We start from the raw sequence: 19,647 nt of genomic DNA on the forward strand, positions 1-19,647 counted from the left end.
TGTTCCCATATATATGGTCACCCATATAATATCACCACGACCTTTTCCCGGCGATATTATTTACGGCGACCATATATATGGGGATAATATTACTGATACCCTTTAAGTCAGTTAGCTGCTTGTATTTAAATAAGAGCAGTTGTCTCGTAACAGTATTGTTAATCAAGAATTCTGTAGCAGCTGTCCTCACTTATTTTATTTTAATTTGTGTTCAGAGTTGGCCCTACCAGGGGGTCTCGGAGCACCTTACAAGGTTCATAGCTTGAAAAGTTAGGCAGCTAAACTGAAGTTACTACATGTTTTCAGGAATAGTACAGAAAAATTATGATAGACAAGTGGTAGCAGGAGATGGAGGGACCAGGTTATGGGCCTAATCACGAGTTGGGTGTTAGCCCTTAAATGCGGCAGTAATGGTGTTACTGCCGCATTTAAGGGCTGGCTCTATCACGAGTCTGGCGTGTTTACCTCCATCTCAGAGCTGGGGGAAAACACACAGAAAATGCCAATTTCTGGCGCAATTACCACCAGCGGTATTCCTTAGAATTCCAGCAAAGCCAACCCTATACCGACATCAAGTGTAGAGCATTGGTGGACATGGTCGACACCATGGGACTGCAGGCTTTGGCAGTGCCAGTCCGAGGGTATGAGCAAACAGACATACTGGACGAGGGTTGGGTTACAGAATGGAACATGCCTCTGAATTCAGAGATTGCCAACCCTGTTGCCTCTCTGTGGCAGCATCCCTGCTATGTGACCCTGGTCAGTTCAAAGTATAGGCCAGCAAGAGGAGACCCGTCATTTCTGTCTTCTCACCCTTCCCCGGAAGGTCTTGTCGTACTAGCCATCAGTCTCCGCCAGACCAGCATCTTCAACTTCAAATCTACCGCCTGAGGCAGTAGAAAATGCTGTGCAGTATATCCCCGAGGGGCAAATGCGAGACGGCTTTGTACAGCTGGTGGAGGATGGGAAAGAGTTGACCAGACAGTTGCTGCAAACTGGCCTGTACGTGGCCGACTGCTTGGGCCGTTCAATGGCATCAGCGATTGTATTGAGGAAGCAGGCCTATTTAGCTGTTCAGGCTTTTCGACTAATGTCCAAAACAAACTGTTGGACATGCCCTTTGAGGGCAAACTCCTTTTCGGCCACAAGGCGGATGATTCCTTAGAGAAAATTAAGGAGTCAAAGATCGCTGCAAAGTCACTGGGCCTAACTGTGCAGCTGGCCAAACCTGCCTTCAGCTTCGTCTCCAGGGGCAGAGGCTATAGGCGTTATTTGCCTTAGGGCAAGAAGGCGCAGCTCCCACAGGCCAGGCAAGGGCAGACGTGTTTCTCGCACCCCGGAGGGGGCAGGGGTGCTTTCAAAGGCCAACAAGCAGTGACAGTTGTGGTAGCGGCTGCACCCTCTAAGCCAGATTTCCCCTTCCACAACTTACCGGTTTGTGGACGGCTGGAAGAGCACTGGCCCCAATGGCAGGAGATTACCTCAGATGCCTGGGCCCTGGAGCTCGTATGATGGGGCGATTGTCTGTCCTCCTTAAGGAAACCTCCGGACAGACCCCCACCACCTCCAAGCCAACCGCGACAGGAGCTTGAGGAAGAGCTGAGAGCCCTGTTGATGAAGGGTGCTGCGGAAGAGGTACCACCTGAGCAGTGAGGATCGGGCTGGTATTCCCGGTATTTCCTAGTGTCCAAGAAGGGAGAAGGTCTATGCCCCATTTTGGACCTCAGGGCCTTGAACAGGTTCCTGAGGAAAAACAAATTTAAGATGGTGACGTTGAGAGAAATTCTCCACGCTCTCGAATTGCAGGACTGGCTGGTGTCTATAGATCTGCAGGACACTTATTTCCATGTGCTGATACATCGAAAGCAGAGGAAGTTCCTGAGGCGTCTCATAGGGAACAAGCACTATCAGTTAAAGGTGCTTCCCGCTCCAAGGGTTTTCACCAAGCTCATTGCAGTAGTCACGGCTCACCTCAGGAGATCCGGTGTCCACGTATTCTTGTACCTGGACGACTGGCTGATCCGGTGGAAGTCGGTGTTAGGCAGAAACCTGTGCAGTTCCCTCTGGGACCACTGCAAAAGATTTAAGACTACAGGTGTTTGGCAGTAAACCCACTTGGTAGCAGTCTGTACCACCCAGATTTACCTGGTAGCTGTGGCTGAGCAGTCAGACTTCCCTCAAGAAGAGTTAGGCAGTATATAGAGCATACATAATAGGTACAGAGGCACAGTAGTACACGCAAACACTGACCAGAGCTAGGTGTAAAAGTATATATTTATTTATTTAAAAGAGACACTCATAAATTACACTAGCACAGAAAAGGTAAGTAAGTCAAAACACAGTCACTATTACTTATATGTACATCCCTAATTATTTGTTGGACAAGTCTAAGTTAACACCACTTATTTCCAAACAGAGGTGAGCGCTTAACGTTAGATGGCACTCCAACAAGTTAGTTAAAAAGGGGGGGGGGAAGGCAGAAGTAATGAAAACAGCAAGGTAAAACACTTTTCAGAGATTCACAGTGAGTTTAGAAAGGCAGTCAATTGTGGAACAAGGAAGTTCGGTTGCCAGGCCCACTCTAGGGAAAGCCAGGCGAAAAGATGCCCAAGATCACACAATGTCACAAGTCTTTACAGGTGAGTAGGAAAGGTTTTACTAAGCTTAGAAAAGTTTAGTTAGGGTGTCCCAGGCTTACCCAGGTTCGAGAGCCGAGGGCTAAATCTACCCCGTACAATCGGTGGCAAGGGAAGCCGGGCGGAACACGGTACCTTTAAAATGGAAAGGATCCTCCAGCGGTGGCAGTTGTTCCTGGTAGTGGGTGCAAGTTGCGGCGTCGTCCAGAGGAAGAGAAGATCTTGACGTGGAGGAAAGCTGAAGGTCGTTGCACTACCAGGGAAGAAACCAGCCGTGGATTTTTCCGGTTAAAAGGATGTTACACCTCTTTCGCGGTTGAGGTAAAAAGTGGTATCCCGGTTGCCAGGGTGCTTGGCACAGGCAAGGCGGCCACGAGATGCTTCAGGGAGGCGAAAAGAAGGCAGAAACTGGTTGTCCCCACCAGTCAAGGGAAGAAGACTCTCCCGGCTGGAGATCTCCTCTGTCGTTGGGAAAAGTGGTGAGACGGTTCCGCAGGGCTCCACCGGTGGTGTCGTCTTGGCAGGTCGGCTCGGCTTCTCCCTCTTCGGCTTCTTAGGTCCTGTGGCGACTTCTGAAGAACCAGTCCCAAACACCCTGCTTTTATGCAGCAAACCCCCATTCATACAGCCTAGCTGTCACTCAAACATGCTAAGTGGTGAGCGGGGCGGCTCACCACTTGGGCCAATCACACCAGAGTGCGACATGAGTTGGCAAGGCAACTCAGTCCAGGGTGCCTAAACCCCCTCCCACACCCACTGTGGTACCCAGACAGAATGGCACCACTTTGGAGGGCTTCTGTGCAGAAGCCCGCCAAAAGTGGAACAAAGGCTCGACTCGGATTCAGGGTTACTGAAGTGAACCTAGACGCCATTTTGGCGGCGGGTTCTGGCAAAAAATCCTAACCGGTGAATTTATATTAAATAAATAAACCGGCGGTATCTTTAACATTGCACCAAAAAGTGGTGCATTAAAATCAATGGGAAATCCTATTGGGAAATATTCCGGTGGAATATTTCCGTGGTATCCACTGCCACCAGCCAGAAACTCGGCGAGGGGGGGCGGGACAGTACCCCCTCGACAACAGACCCAGGGGCAATCTAATTGCCCCTACCAGTACTTCCACAGTATGATGGTTTGTACTGGTTAAGTTCCTGAGTTAAGACTAGTAAAGTCAACGGTGACTTTACAGACCCAGGGAGACAGTAGTCAGTCCCAGGGTGTGGAGTCTATGTTTGGGGGTCTCTAGGACACCCCTGTGTTACTGCACTGAGGGTGCGGTGTAACACACATTAAAAAACCAATGATAGCCTATGGGGAAAAATTACCCCATAGCCCATAAGCACATAGCAAGTCACAGAAACACTCTCAAGTCATGTCCAAGAGTGAGGGTAAAAGAGTCGCACTCTTGGCAGGAGAAAAAAATAAACCCCAAAAATCCAGCAAAGCTGCTGGGGGACTCACTAGGTTGGGAAATTCAGCCTAAACAGAGAATTCTCCCTAACAGTCGGCAGAGCGTGTTTGGTCTCGCATGGAGGACACCTGCTCACTACTCCACAGGCTGGTCTTCTCCCTGAACCTGAAGTAGTCCCATGTGATGCCAGTCCAGAGACTCCAGTTCATCAGAGCAGTCCTAGACACTTTCCTAGGGAAGGCCTTTCTCCCCCGAGGAGAGAGTCAACAGCATTGCGCAGATGGTGAACCAGTTCTGGAACCATGCTGCTTTAACAGAAGCTTCTTTCCTCTGACTTTTAGGCCTCACGGCTTCCTGTATCTTTCTAGTGCCAGGGGCCAGGCTGCACATGACATCTCTTCAATGGCTCCCACGAGGCCAGTGGTCCCAGTACCTCGAAACCCTTTCCGATTCCCTCAGGGTATCCAGGTCAGTGGTCGACAACCTTGGTTGATGGGCCAACAGCAGCACTCTCATGGCGGGGGGACCCTTCTGGCCTCCGCAGCCTCAGACCTGAGTGGTCCGGGATGCGTTTTTGAAGGCTTGGGGCGCTCACTGTGAGGACATGCAGGTGAACACCCTTTGGTCAGCAATGGAAGCCAGGTGGCACATCAACAGGCTGGAGTTGCGAGCCATCAGGTTAGCCCTAAGAGTGTTTGCTCCGTGTCTGAAGGGGCAGCATGTCATGATTCTGACGGACAATACGGTGGCCATGCACTACCTGAACAACAAGTTAGTCTGCACTGCCTCCCCCTCTGCAGAGAGACGATGCAGCTGTGGTTCTGGCAATCGGAGAATCGGATCTCAGTCTCAGCAGTTCATCCGGTGGGGACAGTTAAGATTTTGGCGGATGCTCGGAGCAGGCAGAGCACGGTCTCATATGAGTGGGAAGTGTGCCAGGAAGTCTAAGAGGAGGTCTTCTGGACCTGTTTGCCAGGGAGTCCAACAGGAAATGCAGACAGTTTTGCTTGAGGGAATTCCCAGCCAACGGCACGCTAGGGGACACGTTTCTGGTGGATTCGACATTTCTGGTGGATTGGATCTTCCCTCTCCACTACGCGTTCCCTCTGATTCCTGCCATTCCTTGGGTTCTCAGGAGGCTCAAGAGGTTTCCAGCAACCATGATCTTGATCGCCTTGGACTGGGCGAGGAGGATGTGGTACTCGGACCTTCTGGGTCTGACCATCTGCCCACCTCTCCGGTTGCCACAGCGTCCGGATCTCCTAACCCAGTTGGAAGGTCGGGTGCTTCACCCGAAACTCAAAATCCCTTAACCTACATGCGTGGCTCTTGAGTATGAGATATGATTGGAACCTCTCTGAGGAGGTACTTGAGGTGTTGCTGGCTGCACGCAGACTATCTAAAAGATCTCTGTGTTCAAGAGGTCCCCGGATCAAGGTTCTTATTTTACTATCCTGGTGATGACTTAATTCCTGAAGGGCCTTGTAAATAAGTTTCCACCAACTCCCTTTGTTGTCCCAGATTGGGATTTTAATCTGGTATTAACCTTCTTGATGGTGACACCCATTGAGCCCATGCATACCTGTTCTTTGCGGCTCCTCTCTTTGAAGGCACCTTTCTTGGTTGCAATAACATCCAGTAGGCGCGTTAGTGAATTGCAGGCCCGTTGCTGCAAATACCCTTTCTGTGGCTCTTTCTAGAAAAGGTCTCACTTAAAGTAAAGCCTGGATTTCTACCGAAGGTGGTGTCCGAGTTTCCTCTATCGCAGGTCATAGACCTGGCAGTCTTCTACCTACCTCTGCATTCTTCTAAGGAAGAGGAGCGTTTCCCATTCACTAGATCCGAAAAGGGCCCAGAGTTTCTATGTTGCAAGGACGTCTGAATTATGAAATTCTGACCAATTCTTCGTGGCCCATTCTCTAGCCCGTAAAGGTCTGGCAGTAACAAAACAAACACTATTCCAGTGGATCATTTTGTGTTACCAGTCTGCAGGCAGGGAGCTGGCTTCTGGCATCAGGGCACATTCGACTAGAGGGGTCTCTGCGTCAACTGCCTTACAAAGGGGGGATCCACGTTAGGGATATTTGTTGTGTGGCACCATGGTCCTCACTTCACACTTAAACTAGATACTACAGTCTAGATCTTGGTTTAACTTTCTACCCACCTCCTTTGCCTCACTGCTTGGGGAGTGTATCAGATGAGGAATCTGCAGGAGAAAGGCAATCCATTTGAAGAAAAAATTACTTACCGTAATGTTCTTTCTGTGTAATCTTCTCCAGCAGATTCCTCATCTCCCCACCCATCCATCCCCGCACAGAAAGTTGGCGGTTAGTTTGCATTGCTTCTTTGGTGGATTGACACCTGGTGATGGTCCTAAGATTATTGGTATATGTCTTTCATGCCGCATGTTTTTCTCTGCAAAATAAAAAAAATCTAATTAGTTGCTGACGCTACATATTGTAGTGTCTTTAAGGTTTTTCTTTTTTCTTCCCTGGGTAAGTTTATTGTTGTATTGACCGCTTATGGGCTGGTTAGCCCTGTTTGTTGTCTCTCTTTTCCTATGCAGCGGTCGAGCTTGGGGCAAAAAGGGGGGAAACTGAGGTGTGGGCTGTAGTGACGTGGTATATATACACGACACCCGATGTGTAATTCTAGGTCAGGTGAAGTGTCCAGTCCGCTGGCATCGTGAAGTCCCTCTGTGCCAGTACTAAAAGCTGAAATTGGTTGTCAAAATAGTCAACGCCTCCTGTTCCCATGAACATGGGATCGGCTCCTCCCTGGTCATCCATGCCAAAAATCGAAGACATTGTGCTAAATAAAATCAGTTCGGGACAGCAGGGTAAAGGATTCGTTGCTGAACGTCAGCGCCGATAGGGTGACTGTCGGCATCGACCGAGGCTGCAGCACCGGGATGGCGTCGAGGGACGTTCAGACATTGATTTGTGTAGTAAGGCCTGACATCAAAGGTTTCTGCACCTGCTTTGGCGTCAAGCCCGAAGGCTTCCCTGACGCTGATGGCATCGGCACTGGGGCTTGTAAGTGGACGGTATAACTGAGCGCTGCTGTCGCCTCTGAGGCCTGCTGCTTGGGGGTGGGTGCTGGGAATACATGCTTGCAGCAGCATATTTCTGAAACATTTCAAGCATGGAGATCTTGAAATCTTCCCACTCCTGACGAGTGGACGGCTCAACCGAAGGCATACCTCCTTCCACCAAAGAATCAGAGACTCGACGGTGGCGCCTCTTTCTTGTGTGATGACGAGGAAGAGTGGTTCAGAGAATGGGACTCTTCTCCTCATCTTTTTTGGGGTTAGGCTCCTCGGTCTCTGCCTCCGAGGTCCGGGCGGTCGACCGCGCAGGAGAATGGAGATTTTGAAGGCGGTCGGCCTAAAGCGAGTTTAGCAGCCTGCTCGCGCACCGATTTCGGGTGCATTTTCGTGCACGACGCACAACCCTGTGTGTCGTGACTCATGCCGAGACACCAGAGGCATACCTCATGCGGGTCGGTAACCGACATTTTGGAGCGACAGGCGGAACACTGCTTGAAACCTGAAACACAGGCAACAGACATCTTGCGGGTGAGGAAACATTCAAATTCTGACCAAAATAAGTCAAGTAGAGGCGAAGACTCGATCACCGTGTTCCTAAAGCAGCTTGTCAAGTGTGCAGAAAAAAGAAACTGCAGTTTGTGGCATAGTGACGTGGTATATATATACAACTACTGAGGTCACGCCCGGAATCGATTATCAAGTACCAAGCAAGATGGATCGACGATAAACGGCTGAATCGAGGTCCACTAAGCCCTGTGTCGAAGTTCTTGCAAAGCAGCAGAGCTGGATGAGGATATCTATCAGATGAGGAATCTGCAGGAGAAAGGCAATCCATTAAATAATGAGTACAGTGTAAGCTCAGGGTGAGTGTTACAGTCAAGCTGACACAAATGTGTCAGCAGACAACGATGAAGGAAAGAAGGTTTGGTTCCATTTATAAATATATATACCAGAAATCGCGATAGAGCATGCAATGCAAGCAGCTTGAATACAGTCCAGAAAAGCCAGTTCATAAACAGCATTGGTGTAATCTGACATTTATCAAGCAAACCAACAACACACACACTGTGTACTCTTTTATCAATAAAACACTAAAGGCACAAGCAGCTAGGTTGGAAAAGTCCCCAAAGGTGCATTGTGTACCTTTGTGGGTACATTAAAATATAACATTGAAAAGAAAAAAGTGCAGTATTTACAGACACCACAAAAATATTTTCCAAATATAAAAACAAATAGTAAAGAGAAAGAGCATAAAATAATCTTAAATTCATGCAAAACTGCTTCATTTAGAGCTTTTATGACAGAACATTTATCTGCAAATGCAAGAAATACTGTTGTGCTTTACCCTTTTTCCGAGCAGTTCACATTCAACATCATGGTTTTTCAAGGCATCCTGAATGGTTTGAATTTGCATGGATACTGCAGAAAGCACTGCTTCTTCCAGTCTGTTGAACTCATCAAAGCAACCCCAAGCTCCACACTTTACCAAACCAACAAAAATTCGACCCATCGATTTCACATCAATTCCCTTAAAACAGGAGAAAATATTGGACCAGATTAAATTTTGTGCAAGGGGAATGCAAATCAATTACAATTTGTTAGCCATTAGAATTTTACTGAATTGTGCAAAGTGAACTGCTAAAAACCTGATTTTACTAAATGTACAACAATAATGGAGAAGTATTAGAATTGTGTAAAACAATTATTCCACAACAAATATACGAGAAAACTGTTTTGCCATTCACAGGCACGGGCTGTAGTCATTTACCTCATCACAATTGAATACCAAAACTTGTCTTCCAAGAAGTCCACCCAAGGCCTTCACAGATTCCGTCTTGCCTGTTCCAGCGGGGCCATAGGGATTGCCACCAAGACCCATCTTCATTGCTTGAGTGAGAGTAAGGTAGCATTTGTCCGTCAATGGAGTGTAAACCAATTTGGGAGCATTTCCCTGCAGACACAAAGCAGAAAACAGGCTTTATAAATACTTCATTATGTCATGTATTTTGTTTTGTGTCCAGATAAAAAAAAGAAAAAAAAAGAATCAGACGGTGGAAGCAGAATGCATGGCAAGGATTGCCAGCAGCACAACTTTATTTCCATAAGATCACAGTAGCGCTTTCTGTGAGTGTAAGGATGCTGCACTTCAAGACAGACTCAGTAAATAAACTAGGACCCTCTGTTAATCGCGGACACACCTAGACAGCCTTATATTCAGTGCAAGTAGCTGTAACTAGTCTCCTTTGCAGAATTCCATCGCAAATGGGTCATGGGGCAAGAACAATGAGAGGGAAGGCATAGACAAAAACACCACAAAACAGAAAAGAGATAGTTTGTGCTTGGGAGATGAACCCTACTCAGAATGGACATCCACAGTCTTAGGGCCTCATCACGAGTTGGGCTGTATTCCCGGCTTTAATACCGCTGACTGTAATAGCCCCAGCACCGACCGGTCCGGTGGTAGGACCACCGGATCACGGGTTGGGCCTTAACGGTAAATCCCCATTCCTGATTGGGTCCATTGGATCCAATGGGGAATTTTCGGTGCTAATGCTGCGGGCCAATACAGCCGGCTGTAATACAGCCGAAAACAGGGATTTTCACCTCCAGAAAAAAGTTGGAGGTAAAACAGCCGATTTATTGCCCAACTCGTGATGGGGCCAGCCCTTAAATGTAGTGGTAATACCGTTACCACCGCATTTAAGGGCTACAGCCCAACTCGTGATGAGTCCCTAAATTGGGTAAATACGTCATGATTCAATGGCTGGAAAAGTTTTCTAAACAAGACTTGCACTTTTTCTTTTAAACCTTTATTTTAACTTGCAAAGATACAAAATAATTTCCTTACATTGTACATCATATATATTGTCACTAATCAACATCAAGCAATTCGGGAACACTTCACATAAATAGTTATAATGTCTCAGAGTTCTCTTCCTCTATACTTTTATGTGAGAGGTACTGTCTGTATCTGCCCCATATGTCTCTAGGGCAACTTCGGATCGTTAGAAGACCAATATACACTTAATAGTCGCTCGCCCATATCATGTCCTTTTCCCAGTCACTCCGCATGGGTGACACTTTACATTTTTACCTCATCAAGATCACCTGCTTGGCCAAAAGTAAACTCAGGTTAAGTAGCCTGCGCCATGTGGGATTCCTTTTGTTAACTATTCCCAACAAGCATACAGTAGGATTCCATTCAATGGGTTGGTCAGACATGGCATCTAGTGTGGCACACACCTCCGCTAAGTATGTTGTTAGATGAGAACATGCCCACAACATATGTAGTATGTCAGTGTTGTCGCTTCTGCATATGGGGCATTTCCCGTCAGTCGTCGGATACATAATGTTAAGCTTGGCTGGGCTGTAATGGGTTCAATGTATTATCTTATAATGTATCAGCCTGTATCTTGAGTTACATGATATGTTTCTCATCAGGACGCATAGCTGTGTCCAGTGCTTATCTGTGAATTTGTGAGCTAAATCCTGTTCCCATTTCCCTCTGGCTTCCTCAGGCTGGGGTGCACGGGCTGTCATTACAATCTTATATAGCGTGGTAACAGTTGTCTTGGTCACCCCGGCTGTGAATAAATATCCTAGGCCCAAGTGTACTGCTGGTTCGGACGGGAACCTTTCCCACACGTAGTCGTAAATAGTGCAGTCTTTGCAGGGGGCTGTCTTCCACTATCAGTTTAATCTCCTCCAAGCTAATTAATTGTTTATCCAAGAATAGGTCACCAAACGGGTCATGCCTTTACTTCCCCAGTGTGAAGCCATCGCCGTATCTTGAGTGGGGGGGATATAGGTCGCCTCCCATAATGGCATGTTCGGATTATACAGAACCTCACACCCAGGCCTCCAAGCCATCCTAGACCAAGCCGTGCATGTTACCAGTGTTGGGTCAGTGGAATTATCCTGTCTGGTTTTTGCCTCGGCCGCTTTTTGTGTAGGAGTTGCGTTGGGCTCAGTGCATGTGTTCCAGGCAGTATGCGAGTCGCTAGTGGGTTGTTTGCCACCCAATGCGTGGCAAAGTGCGCCTGTGCAGCCAGGTAATATAGTTCGAAGTTAGGGGCAGCCAGCCCCCCCATTGTGTAGGGTTTGGTGAATTGCTGCCAGCTTACCCTAGGTAGACCGTTCCACACAAACATTGTGCATGCTCCCTGAATTCTAGAAAAGAATGATCTGCCCGGTCATACAGGGACAGTATTGAATAGATAAAACAGCTTGGGCAAGATTACCATTTTCACCAATGCAAGTCTACCCATCAATGATATCGTCAGGGACCGCCATCTATCGAGTTTGACGCAGAGTGCTTCCGTGAGTGTCTTATAGTTTAGGGCGCGTACCAGTTGTGACATACGCGCAACTTCGACTCCCAGGTATTTCACCCGAGTGGGAGCCCAGACCAGACCATGTAATCCAGTGGGTGTTTGGATGGCATCTGTTAGCAGGAATTTCTCGGATTTGGTTGAATTTAGTTTCAGGCCGGAATACTCCCCGAAGTTCTTGACCGCATTTAGGACTTTCTCCAAGTTGCATTCCGGATCTCTCAGGCACAGCAATATATCATCTGCATAAAGGGTGATAATCTCCGGTTTGTGTGTTAGAGGGATCCCAACCTTACTGTATTTAGCCCTTAGTAGGTCTGCCAATGGTTCTAAGACCAACACAAATTGGAGGGGTGAAAGGGGGCAGCCATGACGGGTTCCTCCGGCTAGCTCTAGTATGGCCGATAGTGTTCCGTTGACACATACTCTAGCGTATGGCTGTGTATACAATATTTTGACCCAATTTATAAGTGCGGCCCAAACCCATTATTATTCAGGACTCTAAACAGGAATGGCCAGTAGATGGTGTCAAATGCTTTTTGCATGTCTAGTGCTAGTGCCACCCCTTGCATACTCTTTTGGACTGAGGAGAGTATATTATAGCAGCAATGAATGTTTGTTGCCGTCGATCTGCCCATCACGAAGCCAGCCTGGTCCTCATGTACCATATGTGGCATCAATGGTATCAAACGCATGGCAAGGGTTTTCGCGAAAATGTTCTTGTCTTTGTTTATTAGTGAGAGCGGTCTATAAGAACTGCAGTCTTCAAGCTTCTTTCCGGGTTAACAGTGTTATAACCGTTTCACGAGTTGTTTCGGGGAGCTTGCCTGTTTCCTGGGCTTCGGTTCAGATAGCGTGAAGTCAGGGAACCAATATTTCCGCAATTTCTTTGTAAAATTCAGCACCAAGGCCATCAGAGGCCGGTGTCTTTCCGTTCGGAAGGGTTTTGATAGCCTCCGCTATATCGGTCTGTGTAAGCAGGGTTTCCAGTGCCTCCTTCGTCTCAGTAGAGAGGAGCGTGGTGGGTATGCCCGCCAAGTAACTATCTATGGGCCTCATTATGAGTCACCCGGTATGGAAATAACGGTGGCAGTAAACACGCTGCCACCGTTGGTTCCATACCAGGTGATCTCGAGTACTGCAGACGGGAGGTGTCATTCCCGCCAGTTCTGACCTGGCTGGTTTAACACCACCCGCCTGAAGGCGGATGTGGAAACACCAGCACCATGGTGTTTCCACTTCCCCATTGAGTCCTATGGGACTCAATGGGAATGGGGATTTACCAAATTCTGCCTCCGGAATTCCCGGGTCACTGGGGTCGTAATGCCCCAGTAATTCCAGGAATCACAGAGGCGGAATGGTAATACGAGTCTGGCGGTAACCTGCCGGAATTTCAGGCACGGTTACCGCCGGACTCGTAATGAGGCCCTATGTCTTTTTCAGTAGCCGCACTCTGGGGAGAGTACAACCAAGAGTAGAAATCATAAAAGACCTTTTCAATTTCTGTCTGATCTGTCACCACAACCCCATCCAGTCTGATTATACACGGAATGACAGTGCTCCCTCGTTCTCCTCTCACCAGCTTTGCCAGGAGCTTGCCTTGTCGTTTCTGTTCCCCATATCTCCTAGCGGCAGCAGGTCTGTCAAAATAGCGTATCTCTCGGTCGGCCGCTGCTCTAAATTCTTCCAATCAGTGCTCCAGATAAGACTTGGAAGTGGGAGTATTTCACTCTCTATTTTTTAAAGTTGGGAGTAAAATGATTTTTTAGAGAGTAAAAATGTAAGCCCAATTCCCAATGAGAGTATTTAAAAAGCAAGTAAAAATATGGTTTCACTGAAAAATGGAAATGTTTTTGTAATTATTTATTTGCACCTAGTTATTCATGCACATTAAAAGATACATGTTTACTTCCTCCAATCAGGCAGTTAAAATAGTAGTTTCTTCCTGTGGTACTACGTGCATTAATGGTCCAAGCATATCCATGAAGCTGTGAGGGTAAAAGTAGGAGCGCAAGATTCTATTTGTCTTTCTCCTGTTTTTTGTTGGGAGTATTTTTACTCTCTATTGTTATTTTTTGGGAGTATTTGCCAATTTTAGTAAAAGTGTCCAATACACACCTTATTTGTAGGGCTTCCAATTGAGTCTTAATGTTTAGTTTGTGTTGTGGGGTTTATAGCGTATTTTTCTTGTACTTTAGCTATGTCCCCTTCCCATCTGCCCAGTTCTCTACGAATATCTTTGAGGACCCCAAGTTAGGTCGACATGGCCATGCCTCTAATATAAACTTTAAAGGCTTGCCACAATATTGCCTGGCGTCCCACCATGCCATCGTTAATCTCAAAATATTCATTGATGAGTTGGGTCATACTGGTCTTGAATACGTGGTCCGCTAATGCTTTAAACCTCCACAGGGGGTCTCTGAGGGGAGGCCTTAGGAATATGCATGGTTATCAAGATGGGTGAATGGTCTGACAGTGTTATAGGTTGTATCTTGGCCTCTGTCCCCCAACCCAGGGCCCTCTGTGATACCAGCCAAACGTCAATCCTCGAGTGCATGTCATGTACTGATGAGTAAAAGGTATAGGCATGTTGCGACCAGTGCAGTGATCACCATACATCGCAGAGGCCTAAATCTGTTATGTGGGTATGTATCATATGTGCAGCACTGGTAAGTGTTCTAGGGACATTGGACGTGCGGTCTAGTTGGGTGTCGAGTATTGTATTAAGATCACCCACGCAAATGATGTGGGCAGTTGGATATTGGGTGCATTTCTGAAATAGTCGGGGGTAGTACTCAGGATCGTCTTTGTTAGGGCCATATAGATCCATGAGTAGTACCTCCATATCGGCTAGTTTCCCATGGACCAATACATATCGCCCTTCTGGGTCGCTGTCCATGGCATAGTGTACAAATGGTACTGATTTATGTATGAGCGTCAGCACTCCTCTACTTGAGTAGGATGTGTAAAAGCGTTGTTTCCCCCAGCCTGGTGCCAATCTCTCGGCATGATGTCCCATCAAGTGAGTCTCTTGAAGATATACTATGTGGGCGCCCTGCCTATTAATGTACACCATGATCTTTCTCCTCTTTACCGGCATCCCGAAACCTCTCACATTCCAGCTCAGTAGTGTGAGGCCATTTGGGTCCTCTCAGCCATACTCAAGTGTTCTTGATCACAACTGTTTCATAGCAGTATCCCTCAATATTCTCATGTATCCAATAGATACATATCTGTGCATTTTTAACTTTATTCCCCAACCCAACATCCCCTCCCCCTCCGCACCCGCATAGTACCCAGAACTTCAACTATGTCATTCCCCATATCTTTCCCAACTCCCTCCCCACCAGGTCCAATTAGTATGTGCACCCGCATTGGGGGGGGGGGGGGTTGCTACTGTGGTAGCAGAGGCCAAAAGCTATTCCATATCTGCCCTCGTTATTTATAATAAATCTGAGACATTATGCTATGCATCTGCCCGGGAAAATATCCATGTTATTAATGTAGCCTCATAACCATTCACCTCTAGGTCGTCGTTTGTATCTTCGCTTCTTCAATCATGGCTCTGTGCCGGCGATACACTCCTGCTGTTGTCCTTAGAACTAGGTGTATGTTTAGGCAGCGGTGGGATGTTTGCCTCCACAAAGGTAGCAGCTTCTTCCGGAAAGGTGAAAAAGTATGTCTTGTTGTTGTGTTGCAGACAGAGTCTAGCTGGGTACAACATTGGGTATGGTACCTTCTGATCACGAAGCATCTTCTTGACACTAGCCTTTCTTGTTGGACCGCCAGTGCATAGTCTGGGAAAATCCGGATTGTGTTTGAGCCCAATCTTAGCTCCTGTTTTTCTCTTGCGGTACGTAGCAATAGGTCTCTGTCTCTGTAATTCATGAGTCTCGCAATGATCGGTCTGGGATATGCACCTTGTTTGGGGCATGGTGCAAGAGATCTGTGAGCCCTTTCCACAACAAACATGGAGGACCAGCCCGGATCTCCAAGCAGCTCTTTGAGCATTTCCTCCACTGCAATTTCCATGGGGCCCCTGAGTGCTTCCTCAGGAACCCCCACTATGCGTAAGTTATTACGTTGAGATCTCATCTCCAAATCCTAGCATTTTAGTTTCACAGTGCCCAAGTCCTTGGCCATCACAGTCACTGTGCTGCGTAGGGACTCAAGTGCATCCTCCGCTGCGCTTGACCTTGTTTCCGTTTCCGTGATTCTGTTAGTAGCTTTTTTGAGATTTCTGATAGATGTTACATTTGTGTTGATACTATCCAGTCTGTCATTCAGGGCAGTGAATCCCTGCTGCATTGATGGGACTGCCATGGATCCATAGTGGTCACCAGTGTCGAAGGTGTAGTCTGCGGGGCCTGTTTGGTGCTTGCGTTATTCATCATGCCTGTCTTAGTAACTGCTGTCGTAGACTTATCAATACCGCCTTTTCCCTTCTTAGGGCCTGCCCTCTTGGGCATTGTACTCTGTCACGCTCCGATCCTTTCTATCAGTGTTGCCTCCAATATCATTTGAACGGCAAGTATTTGCATCGGGATGCTACTGTGGTGGCTCACCCGTGTTGAAATTGCCGATTGCTGCTGTTGTTCGTGAGCACTGCCTTCAGACAGATAAGCCTGGCTGTTCGCGTTTAATTCCGTTGCTGTTGGACAGAGTGCGCCTGTCTCTGTTCATGAGTTGATTGTGACCTGTCCGAATAATGTAACTAGATCTGCCAATGGCTCTATGATATCGGGCCGCCCACCAGGGCTGTGTCTTCCACTGTTGATTGGTAGCCTGTTACCGTCTATACCAGCCTTGTGGTTATTCTCACCCCCTATGTTACCTATTCATCTGTTTCCTGTTGGGTACCGGGGGCTGTGTGGGCCGGTTTCCAATCACCGTTGTCCGTGGCTGTGTGGGTAAGGCCCTGGCGTGAGCTTCCAGGTGTCTGTTATGAGGGTCTGCTTGTGTCCGCCTGGCGGTCCTGCGTCCCTGGTCTCTGGGTCAGCAGCGCTGGCAGGAGATGGGCTGATTCATATGCATTCTCCCAAAACGCTTAGTCACCTCCTGATCAGAGCAGGCAAGACGCAGTTAGGTTACAGTGGATGTACACTATTATCCACCATATCGCCAGTGTTCTATTATATTTAGTTGCTCAGGGTGCTCTGCGATGTCTGGGTGATCGGGGTGGCTCGCCCCGAAACGTGGATGGTAGCCAGGGGTAGGCCCATCCGGCCCTGCGCGTCACGTTCGTGCTCTAGCCCTGCACATTTGGTTCAGCATGGTAGATGTTAGGGGCTCAGATATCCCACGTGTCCACACGCCTTGTATGGTGCCACTGGTGTCCAAGCTCCAGAGATCCTTCCTCCACCTTAAATTCTCATGCGCACTGGTATGTCTCTATATAATTATGCTTAGCGATCCTGGCACTGCTGTGTTTTCTGTCCGGTTCCCGCGCTCAGTGCACGTATTATAGCGGGTGCTGGGTGGCAGGGGGGTGAGTTCGTCCTTGGATTGTCCGTTTTACTGTCCCTCCTCCCACGTGGGACGAGCACTTCCACAAGGTAACAGGCTTACCTATGTGCTCCAGTCGAAGGTTTAGATAGAGATGCACACCTATGGTTAATAAAAACTTATAAAGTAATTCTAAAATTGTTTTAAATACATTTTAGGTGCGGGGGAGGAACTGGGGTCATGGCACAAAACCCCGACAAACAGTGAAAAGAAAGAGGATTCAATCTGGGAACCCTTCCTTCCCCTGCACACTTTCAAATGTTTGGACTAATCCAATACAGTTATTCACACTATATGTACATTATATGCAAACTTTTTTCTGACAAATGTAGGCAAACATGTAGGAAAACACAAAATTGTGAGATAAAAAAATATTTTTATATCAGAGCAATGTTATTTTCAACAAGGATTATTAGTCAGAAAAAAAGTTATTTACAGAATGAAGAAACAAGGTAGTATCAGTAGATGAAAATCAAATTGAAGATAAATGAAGTCCAAATCAATTAGCGACACTTTTCGAGGAAGGTCTCCTCTTCTTCATAAGGCCAGATTTGGACTATTAATGTAAAGAGAAAACACAGGTTATTCTTGTGTTGGTCTGTAATCTGAGGAACAACTTAAATTTGGACCCTGAGATGGGACCCAAAAAATTATTTGTAATTTATTTTGTTTTAAACTTTCATTTCTGTTAACTTGTCAATTGAAAGTACTTAATATACCTTTCGTGATTTTTGTTTACCATTCAACAAATGCATATGTCCGATTGGGACTGTTATATTATGTTATCCATGTGGTTTGTTAAGGTCTATGGTTATTTGTCCTACATCCTGTATAACTATAACCACTGTTATCCACCAATTGTGCACTGAGATGTTATACGCTGCTATTTGTAGACTAATTCATGGCCATGGTATTTTTTACCCTGTTGACTTGACAACAAAAGTTATTTTTCTGTGTTATCTTTCTACTCACAGATTCAAGCTCATCAGTCATTTTATGACTATTTACAGCATCGATATTAATATCAATCTACACAGCTATTTATCATTATTTTTTTCCCCCTCTAATTACGAGGGGGCAGGTAGTGCGAACTAATTTGCATTACGCGTTCTAGGGACTAGGTACAAAGTTCCCTAGCTTGGACATCATTCTCCTTTTCATTTACTTTGCAGTTGGAAATTTAGACCATCACGGCCATTTCTTTCCTGGTTGATCGGCCGAATACTATTTACTTTGCCCTTCATTGACTTCTACAGTCTTGCCATGGGAGCAATTTCACTACGGTTAAATGATATAATATATTTTTTTAACTAAATCATATTGTCTTACTTTGTAATGCCTTCATGATTTTATATCAGATTTCTCTGTACATTACCTTTATTTGTATCCAATTTTGTTTCCCCATTAGTTCCCTACAGCTCTCTTATGCGCATGTTAACATCTCCAAGTTCTGATGCACTCTAGAAGTGACGGCAGGAGACTTGAGTTTTACACCCAGTGTGGATGTTTGCCGACTATTCACTATTCTCCATACTTTTGTTAGGTATGTCACTCTATTTTTTATTAATTTACATTACCTTTTTACATATAGCGAAGTACTGATAAGGCTCTGTTATCTCCAGCTATATAGAATCTTCTTTGGGATATGCCTTGTTTTGAGGAAGAGACTGATGTACTGTGGCACACTGACCATTTCTTCTTTCACCATCCGGTTCCACGCTTTTTGGAACCTTTATTCATAGAGGTAACTATGTATATTCGCATGACTCTCATAATAGATCGATATAGCCTAGGTACTGATTGATATCTTTTATCTGTAATATATACAGCCTACTCGTTTTACTCACTTGATAATTCCTAACAGGGGAGCACCGTAACCTAACTTCAATACTGAGTATTTAAAGTTGTCAAGCCCACAGGATGGGGATCACCAAATGATCTTACATATTGCTTTTAACATAGACAACTGGATTTACCTTAAAATGTTACATGGTATGATAACGCATATGGAAACAGGTTATATTCTTTCTATTCCCTAATTTCAAGGGATAAAGGACCGCTTTAGGTACAACAAATGATACTGATGATCTGATTGAAAACAGAGAATATGGTATAACTAGTTTTTGAATTGTGGCTATAAAACCGTTTTTCTTGAACCTGTGTTTTCTCTTTACATTAATAGTCCAAATCTGGCCTTATGAAGAAGAGGAGACCTTCCTCGAAACGCGTTGCTAATTAATTTGGACTTCATTTATCTTCAATTTGAATTTCATCTACTGATACTACCTTGTTTGTTCTTTCTGTAAATAACTTTTTTTCTGAGTAATAATCCTTGTTGAAAATAACATCGCTCTGATATAAACATATTTTTTTATCTCACAATTTTGTGTTTGCCTACATTTGTCAGAAAAAAGTTTGCATATAATGTCCATAACTCTGTTTGAATAACTGTATTGGATTAGTCCAAACATTTGAAAGTGTGCAAGGGACGGGAGGGTTCTAAATTTGAATCCTCTTTCTTTTCACTATGTGCTCCGGTCCCCTCTCCAAAGGTGGCAGCCGAGGTTCGGCTAATTCGCAGTCATGGGTTCGCCGACCTTTATGATGCACCGCTACGCACCACGCCGAGCCATGAGTGTTGAGACGTTGGCACGGGACGTGGCCCCGAGGCTCTCAGTGCCACCTGCCTGGAGTCTTCTCGTTGCAGCAGATAA

The 19,647-nt window shown here is 46.2% G+C and overlaps 1 protein-coding gene across 3 annotated transcripts in view; it reads right to left on the minus strand.

Moving 5' to 3' along the window:
• The window catches only part of DYNC2H1 (dynein cytoplasmic 2 heavy chain 1), a 3,314,293-nt gene that overhangs the window by 2,115,951 nt on the left and 1,178,695 nt on the right, over window positions 1-19,647 (minus strand). For all 3 annotated transcript variants that reach the window (XM_069639013.1, XM_069639012.1, XM_069639011.1), the window contains exons 33-34: window positions 8,866-9,048; window positions 8,443-8,625 (exon numbers count right to left, since the gene is read on the minus strand). In XM_069639013.1, the coding sequence (XP_069495114.1) occupies window positions 8,443-8,625; window positions 8,866-9,048 (366 nt within the window). The remainder of the gene's footprint in view (window positions 1-8,442; window positions 8,626-8,865; window positions 9,049-19,647) is intronic.

Source organism: Ambystoma mexicanum, chromosome 7q, assembly GCF_040938575.1.
Source record: "Ambystoma mexicanum isolate Mex_15411 chromosome 7q, UKY_AmexF1_1, whole genome shotgun sequence".
Lineage (NCBI taxonomy): Eukaryota > Metazoa > Chordata > Amphibia > Caudata > Ambystomatidae > Ambystoma > Ambystoma mexicanum.